The sequence below is a fragment of the Lotus japonicus genome, chromosome 4 (genome assembly GCF_012489685.1).
Source record: "Lotus japonicus ecotype B-129 chromosome 4, LjGifu_v1.2".
Classification (NCBI taxonomy): domain Eukaryota; kingdom Viridiplantae; phylum Streptophyta; class Magnoliopsida; order Fabales; family Fabaceae; genus Lotus; species Lotus japonicus.
In genome coordinates, this window is record NC_080044.1 from 28,812,754 (window position 1) to 28,834,242 (window position 21,489).

A 21,489-nucleotide genomic window follows, 5' to 3' on the forward strand; every position below is an offset into this window, starting at 1 on the left:
GTCACTCATGGGAACATCTCATTAATCATGATAATCCACTATCCCTCCATTCAACTCAGCAAACAAAACTCCCAATATGCAATCAACCCTCATGAATTCAAAGGACTTCAGCTTGAAACTGACCATAGGAATTACCCTCTAACTAAAACTAATAAAAAGACCGAATAAAAAGACTAAAAACAACAAAACTAATGCAGATGAAATTATGAATTAAAAAGGGACTTAACTTGACTTAAAACTCAATAAAGGACTCAAAAAAGGAAAATAAAGAAACAATAAGGACTCGACAAACATAGAATAATCCTCGGGTCATCATCTTGTCTACTCCTGAGCCGCTTTCACCTTTGTGTGTGAAAGATTTATTTCTTTGACTTGGTTCCCGTTTGTTTTCTTTCTTTGATATACCTTTTCATCTTTGTTGTTTGATCCACATTCTCTTGAACCTTCTGTTGATGAAGGCTTGTTCATCCTCTGATATTTCTTCTGAGGTATCTTCTTCATCAGACGGTTCCTTTGCTTGAACAACTTTGGAACGGTTGGCCTTGAACGCAATGTTATTCTGCTTCTTCAGTCCTTCAGCACGGGCAAGTTCTACTTCATGAATTTTCAGAGATCCGAGGAGATCTTCAAGCTTCAAGGTGCTAAGATCCTTAGCCTCTTGAATAGTAGTAACTTTAGGTCTCCATCGTATGTGAAGGCATCTTAGAATCTTTGTGATCTAATCAATGTTCTCATATGTGCGATCAAGATTCCTAAGACCATTAAAAAGGTTTGGAATCTTCCAAACATGTCATCAGTGCTTTCATTCTCTTTCATCTTGAAGGTCTCATATTCAGCCACAAGCAAACTGACTTTGGCTTGTCTTACGTTGGTTGTACCTTCATATGCAAGTCCTAGAGCTTCTCATACTTCTTTAGCTATTGGCAGCCCATCAACTTTGTCCAGTTGAGTTTTACTCAATGCACATAGAAGAAACAACTTCGCTTTGGCATTGAGTTGGTAGTCTTTGCGTTGTGCTTCCGTTAGTTGATAGTTCTTGATAGGTTCTTCAGCCTCATCTTTGTGGACAATGTTGCCATTTTCAATGATGTCCCACAACTTATAGTTTGAGGACTCAATGAATAGTTGCATATGAGTTCTCCAGTAAGGATATTCAGTTCCATCAAAGAAGGGAGGTTTGTTGGTGGATGAGCCCGTAGCGATAGTTAGATCTTCTGCCATGGATCTTTACTCTTCACCTGTTTAAGATGTTAGTTCTAGAGACTAAGTTTTGATGCCAATTGAGATGCAAGTAAATAACACAAGAAAAGGGGGGGGGGTTTGAACTGCGTACTTGAAAATTGCTTTTTAAAACTTAAGTTTTTGAAAAGAATATTAGTTCTTGAAAACGTTTAGTAAAACTTTTCGTAAACCGTTTAGTGAAGCGGAAATATAAACAAGTAAAGGCAGACGATCAACGCACAAACATTTATACTGGTTCACCCTAAACGATTGGGCTACGTCCAGTACTTGGCCACCACCAAGATTTTCACTAGCAAGTTTTAAGGACTTCTCCGATACAAGTATTCTCAAGGACTTCTCCAACAAGTATTATCACGAACTTCTCCAAGTCTTTTACAGGACTCCTCCTACAAGTATTGTTCAGGACTTCTCCCACAATCTATTCAAGATTATTTCACTCTACAAGGTTTCTCTTCGTACAAGAGTATAGATAGAGAATTTATAGCACTGGAACTCTAAGTGTTTGGGTTCAGATTTGACTTTGGTTCACTTGAGAGTTCTGGATCTAAGAGAGAAGGGAATAAAGAGGTATGACTCTTTTAAGGTACGCGGTTCTCTCTTTCACTTTGCAGAAGTAGTGGCTTGGATTTGACACTTAGGGAATTTTCTGCTTTAAGCTTTGAATGCTTTGAAGAATATTGACATGAATGCTTTGAGTTCTTGTGCTTACACAGTTAATTCTCTTGGTCTTCATTCTTCATGAGTGCCTTAAATACTCGCTTGCTAGTGTTGTAGCCGTTGTGAGTCATTATCTAACCGTTGTTCTAGGCGTTGTGAGATGAGATCCATCAGTTGATTCAAATGACTTCGGTTGGTAGCTTCATTGAATGCATGCTTAGAATCAAGTCTATCCTTTAACCAAAAAGGTGATGCTTGTCAGCTAGTAGGTGGCAATAGACTTGGGCTACTTTTCAGACATGAGATAATTGAGAAATTTGATGTTGACAACTTGTCCTATTCCCTTGTTGGTCAGCGTGCCTTTAGCAAAAGCAACATAGTCTTCACGTGATTCGATTTGAATGTAAGTCAATTGGTTGCAATCTGACTTTGTCTTTGGCACTCAAAATTTGTCTTCAATTGTTCTGACTGATGAGTTGGCATTGGACGGTCAGAACAAGTGTGTCTTGACTTGAGTTATTTTGCTCGCCAAACAATCTTGTACATTATGAAGCTTTTTCTTTTTCTGATGATTGAACGTTAAAGCATATAGAGCGAATTGAATTTCTCCTGAAATTCAAATGATATAAGAAGCTTAGTTGACAATAGAAGTGCTTCTATAAAAATTGTGATGATCAAAATAAGATTTTAAAAACATTTTGATGCGTTTGAACTTAACACACATCTCCTTGCTATTATCCATTATGTATTTCTTTAGGAGATCCTTAATGTACTTGGTATGATGTATATAGATTATTTTTGGGTTAATGGTCAAATTAGTCCCTGAGTTTGTAAGCGAGTTTGATTTTAGTAACTCTGAGGAAAAATGACGTTTAGTGGTGGTTAGAAACCACCGCCAGTAATTGTAAAAATGACCGCCATTGAATGTCATTTTTCCTTAGAGGGACTAAAATTAAATTCTCTTACAACCTCAGGGACTAATTTGACTATTAACACTTCTATATTTCTCTTGTCAAACTTGCAGACTGAGGAAGAAGTCAGTTCTCCCATCATGCTTATCTTAAATTCACTTTGCATTAGTTTTGAAAATTCCTTGCAAAAAGAGTCATTAGTAGCACCAAAGATAGTATCATCAACATATAATTGAATAAGAATAAAATCATCTTTGGATTTCCTTCTGAAGAAAGTGTTAGCAACTTGTCCTCTAGTTAAGCCATTTTGCATAAGAGAGGAACTTAATCTATCATAATAAGATGGAATAGCTTGCTTTAAACGATACAAAGCTTTCTTTAATTTGTAAACATGATCAGGTGCAAATGGTTCCTCAAAATTGGGGGGTTGTTTAACATTTCTTCAATAAAACCATTTAGAAAAGAACTTTTAACATCCATTTGATAAAGCTTAATGTAGTATTGACAAGCAAAGGCAAGCATTATTCTAATAGCTCCAATTCTAGAAATAAGAGCAAATGTTTCAGTATAATCAATATCATCATGTTGGCTTCTTTCAAACTGATTAAGTTCTTCTTGCATTTCTTGAATCAAGCCCTTGTCTCGTAGGGCTTGAGATACATCTTTCTGATCAATATTAGAAATATGTGCATAGTCATTTTCTTCTCGAAAGGTTGATCTTGTTATGACTTTCTCTTAAAATTTTCCCATGATCTGACACGGATGATGATTTGTCTTATGTCGCCAGTCTCTTAAAGAGTATTATTCTATCCTTTAGGAATATATGTTCAGACAGAGATCCCTCAGATGATGGAAGTGTATGGAGGATCCATATTGAATTTGTGGAGCATCTTTGTCAGAGGTTGTGGGATCATCAGACGATTGAGGTTTGCATGATGAAGGATCATTAGATGTTCTTTGATATTCAAATCTGCAAATACTTCCTCAAGACTCACAAGATCATCATTAGTAGAACGATAATTAAATTTAACATTTATAGATTCTTCTACAACCATAGTTCTTTAATTGTAAACACTATACGCTTTTGAGTTTAGAGAATAACCAAGAAATATACCTTTGTATGACTTGGCGTCAAACTTACCGAATGTAGCATGGGCATCCAAAAGGATGAAAATAGAAAATGTTAGGCTTCCTTCATTTCTAGAGTTTGTAAGGAGTTTTTTTCAAGATAGGCCTCATGAGAATTCCATTTTGAATATAGTTTGTAGTGTGAACAACTTCAGCCCATAGGTATTTTGGAAGATTAATTTCACTTAGCATGGTCCTTGCCATCTCTTGAAGTGATCTATTCTTCCTCTCACGTACTCCATTTTGTTAAGGTGTTCTTGGAGCTAATGACTGATGAGAAATTCCATTCTCCTCACAGAACTCATCAAATTCTTGGGTTCTATGCAGTAAGTAGCCTTTCCCAATTTGAACTCTCTTGCAAAAATTTGAGAAGACTTCGAAGGTTTTGTCTTTGTGACTTAGGTACAAGACCCAAGTAAATCTTGTGTAATTGTCAACGATGACAAAGGAATATCGATGACCAGAAAGACTAGCCGCTCTAGTAGGTCCAAACAGATCCACGTGTAACATCTCCAAAGGTCTGGAAGTACTAACAACGTTCTTTGATTTGAAAGAACTATTTAATTGCTTTCCTTGAAGACAAGCAGCGCATGTGTCATAAGATTTGAAAGACAGCTTTGGCAAATCACGTACCAGGTTGTGTTTAACGATGTTGGTAATGTACTTTAAGGAAGATGCCTTAGCTTCTTGTGCCAAACCAACTTATTATCCTCTAAGGACACTAGACATGTTACCTTTTGATTTGCAAGGTTCTCCACATTCATCTTATATAGATTCCCTTGTCTTTTGGCTCCAAAGATTAATTTTCCAAGCTCGTTTGTTACAATACACTTTATTTTGTTAAAGGAAATAATGAATCCACTATCACACAATTGACTTATGCTAAGTAGATTGTGTTTGAGCCCTTTAACTAACAAGACATTATGAATAATAGGGAGAAGTGCTTACCAACCATACCTTCGCTTGTATCTTCTATCATAGATCTTTTTGTTAAGTTCAAACGCTAGTTATAACGTCTATCATGTTTTGAATGATAACAATTTTCAAGAGTATAAGTGTTGTGAAATTCTAGTTCCCCTACAGCTGATGTCCTACGCGATGCTGGAACAACATGCTCGACAATCAATCAACAATAAACAACAACAAAAGTTTAAAGGCATAAAAACACAACACAAGAGTTGTTAACCTAGTTCGGTGAAACTTCACCTACGTCTGGAGGGTTTTCACCCAAAGAAAGGAAATCCACTATCTCAAGATATAGGAACTACAGACACTCATGAACACCACAACTCATAGTTCTCTTTCTAATCTACCCAGTGTATTTCTACTTAGTATTTCCCCCTAAGTATGAGAGCCCCTCTCACTTTCTCTCAATCACTACCATAGTGATTGGTAAGAACAACAACAATCGGAGTTTTAACACTCAAGAAACGCATAACACAATCTTGCCTTATAGAATCAATGAGCAAGGTTTATTCACAATGAAAATAATGACTAAGACAACAATCCTAAAACATTCGATCCTCTCTCTCAAAGGTTTAGTAGTCACACTAGGGCTGTGAAGCTTTTCATGCATTCAAACCAAAACATGCATCACATAACCTAGACTCTACCCAAGACCGGAAAAGCCCTCACCTTAGCCTTAGGATTGTGAAGAAAAGATAGAGATTGAAGAGTCCCCCATTTAATGAGAGTCAAAGGAATCAAACCCTTGATTTTCTCCTTCTCCATAAACACCATAAATCACCTTAAAACATTAAAAAAAACCTTACCTTTCTTTCCCACACCTCTTGGCCGCCCATTCCCTCCATCTCTTCAGATTTTTCACTCAAAAACTCATGTAAGATGTAACACAAAACCAAGTCAAAGACATGTGATTAAGTGCATTAACCACCATGTTTTCCCTCTTAATGCACCACAAAACCTCAAATTTGAATTTCAAAACCTCTTCATCTTTTTCATCTCCAAAAATTCGACCACGCCTTCATTAAGGCTCCAAAAATATTTACAAAAATATTTATTTAATAAACCATAGGTTTTAAAATAATTAAATACATTTTATTTAAATAAAAACTCATTTTATTTAAATAAAACCCTCAAAAAAATAGAAGAAAAGAATATCCCCTCATGGAATATTTTAGAATTATATCCAGAACCTCCCCATGAGGTGTGGCCCACTAAATTGTCCTCGCCGACTCGATTCGCCAACTCATCGCCGTTGTCGGGCAGATTTTAACCTAAAAGTCGTCTGAAAATAACCCTAGCGATATTACAATCAAAACGATCGTAATGACGAGTGCATCGTCATCTAGATATTATTAAGGTCTAATAATGTCCCTAATGAAATAATTGTCATTTATAAAGGCATCATATCACATAGAACACAAACAATTCACAGAATATTATTCAATATTATTATTAAAATAATATGCCCTAAAACCGGGTCTTACACTAACGCAAGTAGTCCAACAACAGCAAATCAAAACGCAATCTTTAGGATCATGATTGCGTTACAAGCCAATCAATCATTAAAAACAATAGAGGCAAATATTCAATTAGAGATTGTCACAACAAATAAACCAGCCCACAATAAATGAAACCTCGATACAACTACTTAAACCGCAAGTAACCACAAAACAAATCTTCACAAGATTTTCCAGGGCACACATAAGCACTCCAAGTATGGGAATAATGTCATGTGCTACACATTGGTAGATGGCACACTATCTGCTTCGAACATCAGGTTTTTTTTACAAAATGCAAGACAACCACAAGAACAACAATCTCCCCATTTGTCAAATTTTGTCTAAAACAACTTGAGATTTTGAGAGGATAAACATACCTCCCCCTTTGCAGCGGAAATCCCCCTCAATTGGTGCAACCCACAACACACAAACAGTTAGCACATACTTGACAACTTTCTGGTGCACATGTCACAACAATGTGACCAACAACAAACACAAGCTAACTAAGACTTGTAAACAGCAGCAACTTGGAGTACAAACATAATCAAACTTGTCTTCCACAGAAACAACAATACACAACTTGTAACTTGTCTTGAAATCCTTGAATTCGTCTTCAACTTAATGCAAACCAATTACCATAGTAGACCAATTACCATAGTAGTAGCAGCTCATCCACCTTGAGTTTCCTTGCAGTGCTAACCTTGATGGTCTCCTGAAGAGCCTTGGAAACTGCCTACAATTCATCAATAATAGCCTTCCTTCCAGACTTAGCCACTAGAGTAGAAGCAGATGTCCTGCTGGATGGCACAGTAATGTCTAGGACATGAGGCCCAAAAAACAAACGATGATTCAAGGTAATAGGAGCACCCTTGGAAATAGCCACTCCATCATCCCTGACTATCTTGGGATGCTGTTGCAGAATGATCTCTGTGATGAGAGATGGAAAAGAAATGGGCAGTTTCACAGCACAAGTTTCTGCAGGCTTCAAGGTCTGTTCAAACACAAAAGTACCAAAATCAAACGTAGCCATAGTACCAATCTTGTAATTCAACCTGGCAAGAGTAGCAGAGACAACAGAGGTATGTTGGGTAGGGACCCAATCCACAATACCAATATTATTAAGGATTGCATATTCACACTAAGATTCTCAGTAGACAGAAACTTGTTCTTTGGCCATTTCTGAACTTTCCTAGCAGTAAGTTCCTTGGTAATCACATCCAAGGATTGTTCTTCAGCAACAACTACAACATCACTTCTTCCAAGTGCTCCATTGATCACTGCAGGAGAAAACTTCACATATTTGTCCCTGACATACACCTTTCTGTACTCATCACTCTTAGGAAGTTCCACTTCCACAGAAAGATTCACTACAAATTCCTTCACAAGCCTTTCAAAACATCTATCTACTTGTAGAACAGACTTCATAAGCCTAGCCTTCTCAATGAGTGTCATCACCTCCTTGCACTCAAGCACATCAGATCCAACTTCCCTTTCCCTAGCAAGTCTTCTTTGATAAACATACTTCCACTTCAGAACATTTTCTTCAAAGTGGAAAAACACATTGTCAAGTGGGGCAGCAAGAACATTCTTGATGCGCCTTCCTGCAAACTTTTTCTTCTCAGCAGCCACGATGTCTGGGACATCTGCTTCAACATCTGACTCAGATTCCTGAACAGAAATATGAACCTTCTTCTTTTTCTCTCCCTTGGTTTTCACAACCTTTTCCTTTCACATCCACTTGCTTGGACTTATAAGTAGTAGGAGTGGGCTTGGTCTTCTTCTGAGGCATAGAAGGGGCTTCAGAAACAGGAGCCCTTCTTTTTCTCTTCATCTTGGCAGAAACACTCTCAAGGAAAGCCTCAGTTAAGAGAACTTCATCAGAATCATCATCATCAGAGATGTTCTGAACAAGGGTGGGAGTCTGGCTTGGCTCATCAGAATGGGTGTCTTCAGAGCAGACAGACACTGTATCACCATCCTTTGATGAAGAAGGAGTAGTAGCAGATTTAGTGGGAATGGTCTCTTCAGCGATCAAATCCTCCCCAGGGTTTTCAGGAATGTGGATTTCTTGAGGAACAGGGTTTTCTTGAGAGGCAGATGCCTCGACATTGGGCACAAAATCACAATCGGAACCCACTGGATTGTCTTCCTCATCGATGCTTGCAGCAGCATCATGAAAGGGTTCATCTTCATCAGAGGCAACATCATCAAGGTACACATGCGAAGAGCCATCTTCATGAGGCTTCGATTTGTAAAGCTTTCTTGCTGGTGTCCTCGCTTTCTTCTTTGATTAAGATAGGGACTTCTGAAGATTGGAGGAAGTTTATTGTTATGACCCACTCTTCAGACCAATACATCTGACACCATACTTGTTAGTGACATGCTTGGCATCTGTAGAATCAATCTTTCCTAAGGTTTGAGACATGGTGAAAAGAACAGGAACTGAACAAGAAAAGTTGAGAGCGATTGACATGGAAATAAGAATTTAAGAAAGCAACAGCACAAGCGGTTGAATTGTGATGAGAATTTTCCCGTTGGGGGTAATTATAGGGAAGTTTATTGATGATGCCATGATCTCTCTACTGACGTCAAAATGGCAGTTAATGATGATTAATTGAAAACTGGTCGTTAACAACTGCTCATGTGTTAATTGCTACAACTCTTCACTCAAGAAAACCCTAGACTTCCTTTCAATTTGTCAAATGTGCTTGCATCAAAGGGTTTTGTAAAAATGTCAGCCAATTGCTTGTCTGTTGTAACATGTTCCAATGTGATGATCTTATCCTCCACCAAATCCCTAATAAAAGGGTGCCTAATGTCAATGTGTTTTGTTCTGCAGTGCTGAATTGGATTCTTGGGGATGTTAATGGCACTGAGATTGTCGCAACACAATGTCATGACATCCTGTTCAATATCATACTCCTTGAGCATTTCTTTCATCCATATTAACTGAGTACAACTACTCCCTGCTGCAATGTATTCTGCCTCTGCAGTTGACAAGGATACACAATTTTGATTCTTACTAAACCAAGAGATTAGATTATTCCTTAGGAAGAAGCAACCTCCAGATGTGCTTTTCCTATCATTTTCACTACGTGCCCAATCTGCATCACAATACCCTACTAAAGAAGAATTTGTATCACGAGTATAGAGAATATCATAGTCACTGGTGCCATTAATATACTTGAAAATTATCTTCACTTGCAGTAGATGACTTGTCTTAGGTGCAGCTTGATACCTTGCACACACACCAACAAGAAACATTATTTATGGCCTGCTTGCAGTAAGATACAGTAAGCTACCAATCATGCTCCTATACAAAATTTGATCAACATCTTCTCCTTTTTTATCCTTGGTCAATTTAATATGAGTTGCAGCTAGAGTTCTTCTATGACCTGAATTTTCAAGACCAAACTTCTTGACTATTCCTCTAGCATACTTACTCTGAGTGATGTATATTAAATCCTCAACTTGTTTCACTTGCAGCCCTAAGAAATAGTTCATTTCACCAACTAAACTGTAACACCCCGATTTCGGTGGCGTCACTTTAGTAACCAAAAAGAAAGTTTAAGCGGAAAAACGTGAATATATTTTTTTTTTGATAATGGAATAATAAACTGAAAGAAATGAAACTCAACAAGAAAGGATAATCAGAACTAATATACAATAATAATTACAGCCCCCGCTGTAAGTAGCAACCTCGTCACGAGTAACCTCCAGTGACGGAACGTAGAAAAGTGTAACGCCCGAAGGCAATATGTACAGACTAAAGTAAAGGTGAAGTGTCCGCAACACAAACCTCAAAAACAAGAATGAGTTAGCCCAATCGGCCTAAAACAAGACCTCCTAAGTCCAACCAACTCTCTGTGATCCCCGTAGAGAACCACACAAAAAGCTATCGGTGGGAAACTACCCTGTCCCCAAAGAAAACAAATGATGTTCAGAGCTAAGACTCTACTCCTACACTAATCCTATCTCGAGGAGTTCACACCAGCACTAAAACCTACATGCTAGCATGATCGTCGTCTGAATCTGAATCCAGAACGACCAAGTCTATGTACACCATACGTCCTCCTCTCGCAACCGCGATGCGCTCCTGTTCCAGCATCTCAACCCTAGTTCCCCCCGAAGGGTGAACCATCGTGAATCAGTCCGCCATGGACATCTGACAAAGGGCGTAGTCCGTCAAAGCACACACAGAAGACGCGAGGGTCAACTCCAAAGAATTATGTAAATAATACTTCCAATAGATACAGATAAGAGATTAGCCACTTAGGCTTATAGATACAGATAAGAGATTAGCCACTGATGCCGGTTAACCCAGTTAACCAATATGCATTCCGGAAACGGATGGACATCAACGAGTCAATCCTAGCACCAGCAACGGTGGGACCATTTCCGCTCGCGTGCCTCTTACACCACACAAAGGTAGCCAGATCAGCATAAAACCCGAAGGCCTGCCATTTCGGTCTGCTACTAAGAATCACCGTAGTGTTCTTTTATGGAAATCCGGGTCTTATGACCATTTTGGAATCCACCGAGGTCCGGAGTTCGTCCCGTGTTAATACCTCAAAATGAGTGCATGAATGCAAAGTGATTAGCCAAACAACGTCTCCGACCTCACTCGACACGTCGCCACGTGTTCTAACTAACTTATTTGTCTCTAAAAAGAATACCCTAAGGTAAATGTCGATTCTGCGACAAAATACAATTAATCATAAAAAGAGTGCAAACACTCACGATAACTCTTCGAGTCATCAATGCTCTCACGAAGTCTCACGCTTCAGTGGAGTCTCACACATTTACAAAGTCTCACGCTTCAGTGAAGTTTTATGCTTTCACAAGGTCTCACGCCTCAGTGAATTTACACACTTGCACGAAGTCTCACGCTTCAGTGAAGTTTCATGCTATTCACGAGGTCTCACGCCTCAGTGAAGATCCATGCTTTCCACGAGGTCTCACGCCTCAGTGAAGATTCTCGGCTCGTCCCTTGGATGGCTAAACAAACTGCTCAAAAGAGCGAAGGAGTATCAAGATACTCAGAACTTACAATTTTGTCAACACTTGGATCCGACGACACTTCTCGTTTTCCAAAACTAAGATTTGCATCCAAAGCTTCCTTTCGAGTTTATTATCATTATTTGAAGATTTAGAGGTTGTTTAATGTCTTATGAGTTTTCTTTACAAAATAATATCCTTTTAGTCTTATCGCAAATCTTATGTGTTTTCAACATCCCATAATCCCAATTAACTCCCCGAGAATGTCTCGATCCATTATAACCATAACAAGGCCCGAATCTCATTCGTCCTATCAAACTTTCCCCAAAATCTCAAAATAAAATCGGCATGACCTGCCCGCTATTCTCACTACTCAGAATCACAGATATCAGTGAAAAGACATAATTAAATCAGCACAGTCAACAAACATGTCATATATCAACACTTCCTAGAATAATCACGTAGCACTTAGCATATAAAGCATGCATCACACATCCTAGATTACCCACTTAGCACGTACCATGTAAATCAATCTCAAAAACATTCAGTAGATGAATCATCTACATTGTCAGCCGAAGCCTCAGAAAACATTTTTCCAATCAAACACAAACAAGTGCATAAACAGTAAATCAATGTCGAAAGCATCGACCCTAAGCATTAACTAAGGATTCAGTGAGAAGCCCTCACCTGAAGATTCTCTAGGGTGATCTTCGAGAGTTCCTTCACAATCAATGTCTTGCTCTTCAGGAAATTCCTCAAAAGCACCTTTAGAGCAAAACCACAGAAATCAATCACAATGAGTCAGAAACTCAGCAAGCAATAGGTACTAGGGTTACTCGAAGTAGTATATACTCCGAGGTACGATAATCTAGCGCGAAAGGACAAGTTTTCGAAAAAGGAATTTTCCTTCCTCCCTCCTAGGGTGCTCGGCCACTATTGGTAATTAGGTGGGTCGATTTTTCTTCGATCAAACTTGGTTCCTAGGTTATCATTAGTCGTAACTAAGGGTATTCTAAACTCGGAAAAATTATCGGATCAAAAACTGTCGCAGGGGTATTTTGGTCAATATTTTTAGCTCAGAATTTCAAAACTGAAATTTCGAAAAACAAATTGGATGGGGACGTCACCAACGACGTTTATGACAACTAATCCTACTAGCACTAAGCTACGGCGATAGTTTTTAGTCCAAAGGACGAAGCTTTGCCCCAAAATGGGTATTTTAAGCAGAATTGAAGCTCGACGGTAGTTTTTCGAGAATCGGCGCAGTATTATTCGCTAAACATACTAAGGAGAACGTAGGGAAGATGTTTAGATAGAAAAATGAAGTTATCAGGATAGTTTTGCAAAAACCTCAAAACTATGAGCACAGAAAGACATAGTGAAAAGCTACGGAAAAGACGATCAGAGGTAAGGATTAGCGACTATACCTCGATACCTTGAAGTAGCAACTGTTTAATCAAGGATCAAGCAAGAAATGAAGAAAATCTCTTCTTCCTCTTCCTTCAATGAAGCTCGCGGCCTTGGAGAGAAAATGGTGGAGTTTTTGTGATTTTTCTCACTTTTCTTGCTATATATAGAGGATGGAAAAACGCGGGAAAATGAAAGTTTCGCGATTCCGATTTTTCCGGCTTCATTCTCCGTGAATTCTAAGATAGGTTTTGGCGAAAGAATTCCAAAACTAAAAAGAGGTTTCCTTGTATTTTAGGTGGCTAATGCAAAGTCGGTGTAAAACTATATTACCCGATAAGTTACTTTTTGCATTGAATGTCGGAATAGAAAACTTCCTACTGAAGAAAGATTGAGATCATCAAGAGAAATGGGTGTATGCGTGTGGAATCTTCATCTGAAGTTCCGAATAGAAAAAGTCTTCATCGTCGGTTGATTCTAGGGTTTTGAACTATCAGGGTTTTAGTTTCGGCAAACTTCCGAGGATTGGAATCGGACGTTCGTAGATTCTAAGGTTTCGCCTCGAAACGATTGTCGTATAAGGAATAAGAGAAGTTCTAACATTTCTCTGAAGATTTTTGGAATTAATTTCCATCGTGACTTTAAGTGAAAACTAGCTATTTACTAGGGTTTCTGCCCTAGGTTTAAGCGTATATCGATCGTGCTATACCTTTTATCGATTTTGCTACAATCCTTAGACTTTTCCTGAACTTTCTCCTTCTTAAATTTGTTTCATTTGATCAACTCTTGTTCAGGTTTCCCTTCACGATACGTCAAGCCTGATTGTAAATGGAAATCTCTTCCACTTATTCTAAGCTTAAAAACTTGGGCCTTACAAAACTCATTTCGAACTCAGACTTCATTTGTTGAACGAAATGCTCCACCATTGTGTTCGACATTCCTCTAAAAACAATATCATCCACATAGATCTGTGCTATCATGAGCATCCCTTTGTCATTTTTCACATACAGAGTCTTGTCTATTCCCCCTTTGCAATAGCCATTGTTGACAAGAAATTCTGTGAGCCTCTCATACCAAGCCCTTGGTGCTTTTTTTAATCCATATAGTGTCTTTCTCAGCTTGTACACATGATCAGGATATTTAGGATCTATGAATCCTTTTGGATGCTCAACATACACTTCCTCATTCAAGTACCCATTCAGAAAAGCACTCTTTACATCCATCTGATATAATCAAAACTTTAGCAGACAAGCAACTCCCAACAAGAGTCTGATAGATTCTAGTCTAGCCACTGGAGCAAAAGTATCATCAAAGTTGACTCCTTCTATCTGAGTATAGCCTTGAGCAACTAATCTTGCTTTGTTTCTGATGACAATACCATGTTTATCCCACTTGTTCATGAAAATCCACTTAGTGACAATAATGTTTGCATTCTCAGTTCTAGAAACCAGATCCCAAACTTCATTTCTCCTGAACTGTTCTAGTTCTTCTTGCATAAAGTTTATCCATTATTCATCAGTTAGTGCTTCCCTAACATTCTTGGGTTCCATCATGGACATGAAACATGCATGTGCAATAAGATTTATGGACCTAGTTGTCACACCTTCATGAGGATCACCAATAATGTTTTCTTAAGGACGTATCTTCTGGATTCTGATTGAAGGAGCTTTATTTGAAGAAGCTAGCTTATCTTCTTGTTCATTTGCAATTGTCTCAGACATGTTGTCGAGGACATCTGCTGGGACATCTTCATCTTTAGTGCTATCATCACCTTCCACCAAAATCCTTTCCTTCATTTCACCTGGCACATCATCTACTATCACATTTACTGATTCCATCATAGTTTTAGTACGAGTATTAAACACCCTATAGGCTCTGCTGTTTGTAGAATAGCCCATGAATAATCTTACATCACTCTTAGGAACAATCTTTCTTCTTTGTTCGCGATCTGCAAGAATATAACCTTTACTCCCAAAAACATGGAAGTATTTCACTGTAAGCTTTCTTCCTTTCCATAATTCATACAGTGTAGAGGATGTTCCTACTCCAATAGTAACTCTATTATGAATATAGCAAGCAATATTCATAGCTTCACCTTAAAACTAATAAGGAATCTTTTTGGCATGTAGCATAACTCTAGCGGATTCCTGCAGAGTTCTATTATTCCTTTCAACAACTCCATTTTGTTGAGGTGTGATAGGAGCTGGAAACTCATGACTAATTCTTTCTGATCCACAGAATTCAGGGAATTTAGAATTCTCAAACTCCTTACCATGATCACTCCTAATTCTTACAATGACACAACTCTTCTAATTTTGAAGTTTCAAACATAGGTTCTTGAAGATTTCAAAAGTATCTGACTTTTCTCTAATGAAATCCACCCAAGTATACCTGGAAAAATCATCAACACAAACAAACACGTACCTTTTTCCTCCCAGACTTTCCACTTGCCTGGGACCTATGAGATCCATGTGCAACAGTTCAAGGACCTTTGTTGTGGTCTGATGTTGGAGCTTCTTATGGGACATCTTGGTTTTTTTTCCAATCTGACATTCTTCCTTCACCTATCTTCAACTTAGGCAGACCTCTTATGGCTTCTTCAGTGATGATCTTCTGCATATTCTTGAGATTGAGATAACCCAGTTTTTAATGCCACAGATTTATCTCATCTTCTTTAGAAGTTAAGCATCTTGAGATGTGAGACTTCTCCTGTGAGATCCACATATAGCAATTATCCTTTGATCTGACTCCTCTCATTAGCACTTCTTGATCATCTGTAGTAACAACACATTCTGTTTTACTGAACTTCACATCAAGCTCTTGATCATAGAGTTGACTTATGCAGATTAGATTGGCAGTTGACCCTTTAACAAGTAACACATCAGTCAAATCAGGAGATCCAGAACCTACAGGTCTTCCAATTCCCTTGATCTTCCCTTTGGCTCCATCTCCAAAAGTGACATAGCTGCTTGAGTGACCCTTGATATTTTCCAGATAGCTCTTGTCTCTTGTCATGTGTCTTTAACATTCACTGTGAAAATACCAGTCTTCCCTTGATGAAGCTCTGAAGGATGTGTGAGCAATGAGACTTGAGAATTCACCTTTAGGTTTCCATTTCTTCTTCACCTGGGTGCTCTATGAGTTTCTTGGTTGATTTGGTATCTGAGGATAACCATATAGCTTGAAACAGTAAGGCCTTATCTGACCATTTCTCCCACAATAGTGACATCTCCATGAGGCACTTCTGTGAGACTCGGATTTTAAAAGCTTAGAATAAATTAATTAATTTCCTGTTCACAATTAGGATTTAATACAACGTGAAAGGAATTTACATAAGTGGTTGCTGTTTAAAAATAATTTAATGAAGAACAAAATTCATGGATTAATTAATTCTATCCCTGTAGTCAATTTAGTCGATAACTTGACTCATTTACATGACTGTCTTAGAACGAGAGCGGTTATATAGAGCCAAAGTACTCTTAAAACACTGTAGAAATTAAGTCATAAGAATTCTGGAGATATACATAATTGCTTGTATACCTTCCTACGACAAGCAGATTAATACGAAACCTTGGAATGTATGAACGACAAATTCCAATGCTCGGAAGTTTGCCGAAACCGAAACCCTGATAGTTCAGAAACCCTAAAATCAACGGACGATAAAGACTTTTTCTATTCGGAGCTTCAAATAAAGATTTCATCCGCGCTCGCCCACTCTAATCGACGTTCCAAATCTTTCTTCAGAAGGAAGTTTCTGCATCCGAGGTCAAAACCATAAAGTTCATTTTAAGCCGGTAAACATTAAAAATAAGCCTCGAAAACCAAAAATCATACTGATATTTCTTTGAAGAATTAGAAGATTCAGCGGGAAGAATATCGTGTCTAAAATATGTTGGAATCAGTAGAAAAAATCGGAATCGCGAAATAATCATTTTCCCGCATTTTCCCTTTCCTATAAATAGGTGGAAAAATGAAAAAAAAAAAAACAAAACAAAAAAACCCACCCAAAAACCCCAAGGAGGCCGCGAGCTTGGAGGAGGAAGGAGGAGAAAAGATTTTCGCCGTTTCTTGCCTGATCGTTGCACCGTTCGTTGCTACGCGTAGACCTCGAGGTACTGATGCTAATTCTTACCTCTGATCGTCAATTCTGTCGCTTTTCTCTATGTCTTTCTGTTCTCAAAGTTTTGAGCTTTTTGTAAAACTGTCCAAATAACTTGATTTCAGTGTCTAAACTTATTGCCTACATGCCCAAGAGCATGAATATCCGGTTGTTTTCTGCTGAATCTCGCCGAAATGCCGCCGAATTCCAATTCTGCTTGAAAAACCCATTTTGAGCCAAAGTTTCGTTCTTTCGGTTTAAAACTCTCGACTTAGCTTAGTGTCAGTAGGATTAGTTGTCATAAACATCGTTGGTGACGTCCCCATCAAATTTGTTTTTCGAAATTCCAATTTTGAAATTCTGAGCTGAAAATAATGACCAAAATACCCCTGTGACAGTTTTCGATCCGAAAATTTTTCTGAGCTTAGAACCGTCTTAGTTACGACTAATGATAACCTAGGAACCAAGTTGGATCGAAGAAAAATCGGCCCACCTAATTGTGCATAGTGGCCGAGAGCTCCTCATCAAGGGGAGGAAAATTTCGTTTTTCGAGAACTTGTCTTAACGCGTTAGATTGTCGTACTTCGGAGTTTGTAATGTTTCGTGTAACCCTAGTACGTATTGTTTGCTGAGTTTCTGACTCATTGTGATTGAATTCTGTGATTTTGCTCTAAGGTTCGTTTGTGGAAACCTTGGGCTTGACTGAGCAAGCTTGTGAGCGAGACCTGCATCGCGAGACTAGAACAACTCGAGGTTAGGGCAACTTACTTACTAGCTATTTGTATTGTAGGCGTCGATAACTTCGACTTGAATATTGCTTGATATTGAATATTGCTTGGATATTGTTTATCGCTTTGAATTGGAAAATGTTTTCTAGAGGCTTCGGCCGAGTGAACTTATATGAGACGTGTGTCTCCGTTTTCTGAGAGGCTTCAGCCGTTTACTGGTTTCTGTCTTATCGCTTTCTAGTGGATATGACAAGGTTATGCTTACAGCACTGCCATATTGATTCATCGCTCGATGGAGCTTGATGTATTTGCGTTATGATTAAATTGTGCTGACTATATTCGTGCATTTTGATGCCACTTTTGGAGTGTAGAATACACTTACCTTCGTCATGACAAGGACGGGTTTGTTTTGGGAACGTTTGTTAGGTCGGACCAAGATTCGAACCTTCATTGTTTTAGGGGATCTAGTGTTCTCGGGGAGTTGTTTGGGTTTGATGGGAACTTTGAACTTATAGAGTTTTGGACCGAAAATAATCATAATCTGTTTTATGTAAATAAATCCATAATATATTTATTAACAAGGTAATGCTTTTAATTAATGACGATGATTCAACGGAAAAGACTTAGGGATGAAAGTGAGTTTGGAAAACGGGAATGGGTCGGTGATCCTAGCTTTGGGAACTTTGTTTTGAAAGGTGTTGGAAATGAAAACTGAACTTTGGAATTAACGACATAATGGACTAATTCACGATGAAACATTTTACCTAATAAGGGAACTATTTTTAAGGGAACTCATTTTATGGAAAAGAATTTGAAGACGGGCTTTAGCCAAGGGTCTGGGCGTTAGTAAGGTACCTAGTAGAGTACTCTTGGCACAACAGGAAGTGACGGTCAGCCGCGTAGAGTTGTATCGTTCCTGTTGATGTCTGGCGTAGCAAGCAGGATGGTTGCACCCGTAGGGTCACAACCGACTTGACTATAGCCTAGGTTTCTCGTTGCAGAAGCTTTTGGTCAATGAACCAATTTTTACCCGTGAGGACGAATCGTTGTTTTGCAAATCATATTGCACTCATGTATACACGCGATGAAGTGCCAAGTGGAGTACTTCGGTATAGCAGGAAGCAACGATCAGCCGTGTAGAGTTGAATCGGTCCTGACTATACCTGGCACAACAGGAAGTGACGATCATCCGTGTAGAGTTGTATCGTTCTTGCTGATGTCCGGCATAGCAAGCAGAAATGGTCGAACCGTGTAGAGTTGGATCGTCTTGACTATAGCCAAAGGTGATAAACGACACCCGAGCAGAAATGGTTAAACACGAGGCCAGTGTTACGACCGTCTCGAGGTGCCCAACCTTTAAGTGGCAATACCGTTGGTTTGTCCCGTCGCCAAGCAGAGTGACGTTACTCGGTTTTGTGTCAGCATGTGCTGCATTGGCACAAAATGCATCTTATTATGATTGACGTTGTATGACATATCATGCACTCTAACTATAGTTGTTGAGATCTGATGATTTGATGTTGATAAACATCGTTATGTGCTTTGATGATTGAATTGTGTAAGAGATTCGATAACATGCTATGTATATACCTTAGGGTAGGCAATACATAACTTATATGTATATATACAACATACATATATACCCCTTTATCGCATGTTGATTGTATATCTATTGTATTCTGTAAGTTGACCCTAGCGCCTTGGCTTTGTTTGTATGTTTGTGTTTGGGCGGTCGGCCTGCTGCCAGGCGTCCGTCAGCCGGTTCGTGATGATTCCTTGTGCGGGAAAGACCCGGAGCGAAACGACTATTACTGAATATTTCGACGAGGACCCGGACTTCATGCCTAATCGAGGGAGGGTCGATTATAGTAGTGTGGGATATGGGTGGTTAGAGTCTTTTGAGTTGGTTGTTACTGTAATAGCTCTGATTCGTCATTCATATTTTGGTGCAGGGTAGGTCCCCGACACGTTACTTTCGTGTGGTTCTTCGTAGTTGGGAATCACATGGAGTAGTCGGTTGTAGAGGTCTGGAGGAGGCCATCTGGGGCTGACTATTCCCTTCTGTCACTTGTGTAATATTTCGAACTAATTATGCTTTCTGAAAACTTGTAAACCTTGCCGTCACTTGAGGATACTCGTGACGATGCTTTTAGTTACAACAGGACTGTAATAGTATTGTATATTAGTTTATGTTTATCGCATTTTGGGGTTGAGTCTTTAGTTTAAAATGTTCTTATTTCTAAAACGAAAAAAAAATATACCTGCATTTTCCGCTTTATTTTATTTTCAAGTTACTAAGTGACACCCGGGAATCGGGGTGTTACAACTTCTGACACTTTTGTACTGAGGAGTCACATGTCGAGACACATGCTGGGACATCAGTCCTAACAACAGTCTGTTGCTTGGTTTCTTGAATTCAGATTGTTTTTCAGCAGCTACAAATTCCTTTGATACCTTCTGACCTTCCTTGTTTGCAGTCCTGTAGTCAAAACCAATACCCTTCATACTTATCCCTTGTTTGCTTGTTTCCATAAGAATCTCGTCTAGCATATCAGAACCATTATTCAGCATTCGAAGGGACTTGTGTGTGGTTTCAAGCTTGTTCTTCGGAGATGCTACTTCCTCCTGTAACCCTGCATTAACACCCATCAACTTTACCTTTTCAAGAGTATCAATGTATTCCAACTTTAATTTCCAGTCATCAAGCTCTTCTTTCAGCTTAGTACTGATCTCATAAGGCTTTTCCTTTTGAGAGGTTAGCTGTTCTATTTCACTTTCCTGCTCTCTCACACGTTTACATGCTTCCTTCCACTTGTTATGCAATAGCCTATATGTCTCAGCTCGTTCTTCATCAGTTATATCCTCTTCACTAGTGTTAGGTTTATCAATCATTCCAGAGAATGCAGTAACCTTGTTAGCAGAGATCTCATTTTCCTCATTTGTGTCTTCATCTGATCAGGTTACCACCATGCCTTTCTTCTGCTTTTTAAGGTAGGTAGCACATTCAGTTCTAATGTGTCCATATCCTTCACATTCATGACACTGCACTCCTCTATTCTGACCAGATTTATCTTCCTCTTTGGCCTTTCGCTGAAAGTTAGAGGATTTAGAGTTGTCGAACTTCATGTCTTGGACATTAGACTTTGTTCTCCTGTCAATCTTTCTCAAGGCTCTATTAAACTTTCTCCCAAGAAAAGCTAGAGCTTCCTAGAGGTTTTCACCTTCACAATCAATATCATCATCCTCATCAGTGTTTGGCACAAAAGCAATGCTCTTATTTTTCTTCTCAGTCTTGTCACCAAAAGTTAACTCATATGTTTGCAGAGATCCAATGAGTTCATCAACCTTCATGCTACTAATGTCTTAAGCTTCCTCAATTGCAGTGACTTTCATAGCAAACTTCTTGGGCAGGGACCTCAAGATTTTCCTCACAAGTTTCTCATCTGACATAGGTTCTCCCAAGGCAAATGATGAATTAGCCAAGTCACGCACACACATATGAAATTCTAAGATTGTTTCCTCTTCAGTCATCCTCATGTTCTCAAACTGAGTAGTAAACATTTGAGGTCTTGACATTCTCACTCTAGTTGTTCCTTCATGTGCAGTCTTCAGAATATCCCATGCTACCTTAGCAACAGTACAAGTATTGATAAGTCTAAACATATTCTTGTCGACACCATTGAAGATGGCATGCAAAGCTTTAGAGTTTCCCAGAGCAGCTTCATCTTCTTCTTTTGTCCATTCTTCCTCAGATTTTTCAGCTGTCACGATTGAACTCCCTTCAGTTTGTTCCTTGGTGGGATGTTTCCAAACTTTGACAATTGTTTTCCAAGTCTTGCTGTCAATTGACTTGA

The 21,489-nt window shown here is 38.8% G+C and overlaps 1 protein-coding gene across 1 annotated transcript; it reads right to left on the reverse strand.

Moving 5' to 3' along the window:
- Positions 1-7,136: 7,136 nt before the first annotated feature.
- LOC130712583 (uncharacterized) lies at positions 7,137-8,876 on the reverse strand. Its single transcript, XM_057562410.1, has 4 exons — positions 8,759-8,876; positions 8,090-8,590; positions 7,514-8,046; positions 7,137-7,394 (listed from the first exon to the last, which is right to left on the reverse strand). The coding sequence occupies exons 1-4, from the start codon at positions 8,874-8,876 to the stop codon at positions 7,137-7,139; spliced, it is 1,410 nt and encodes a 469-aa protein (XP_057418393.1).
- Between the last annotated feature and the right edge of the window lie 12,613 nt (positions 8,877-21,489).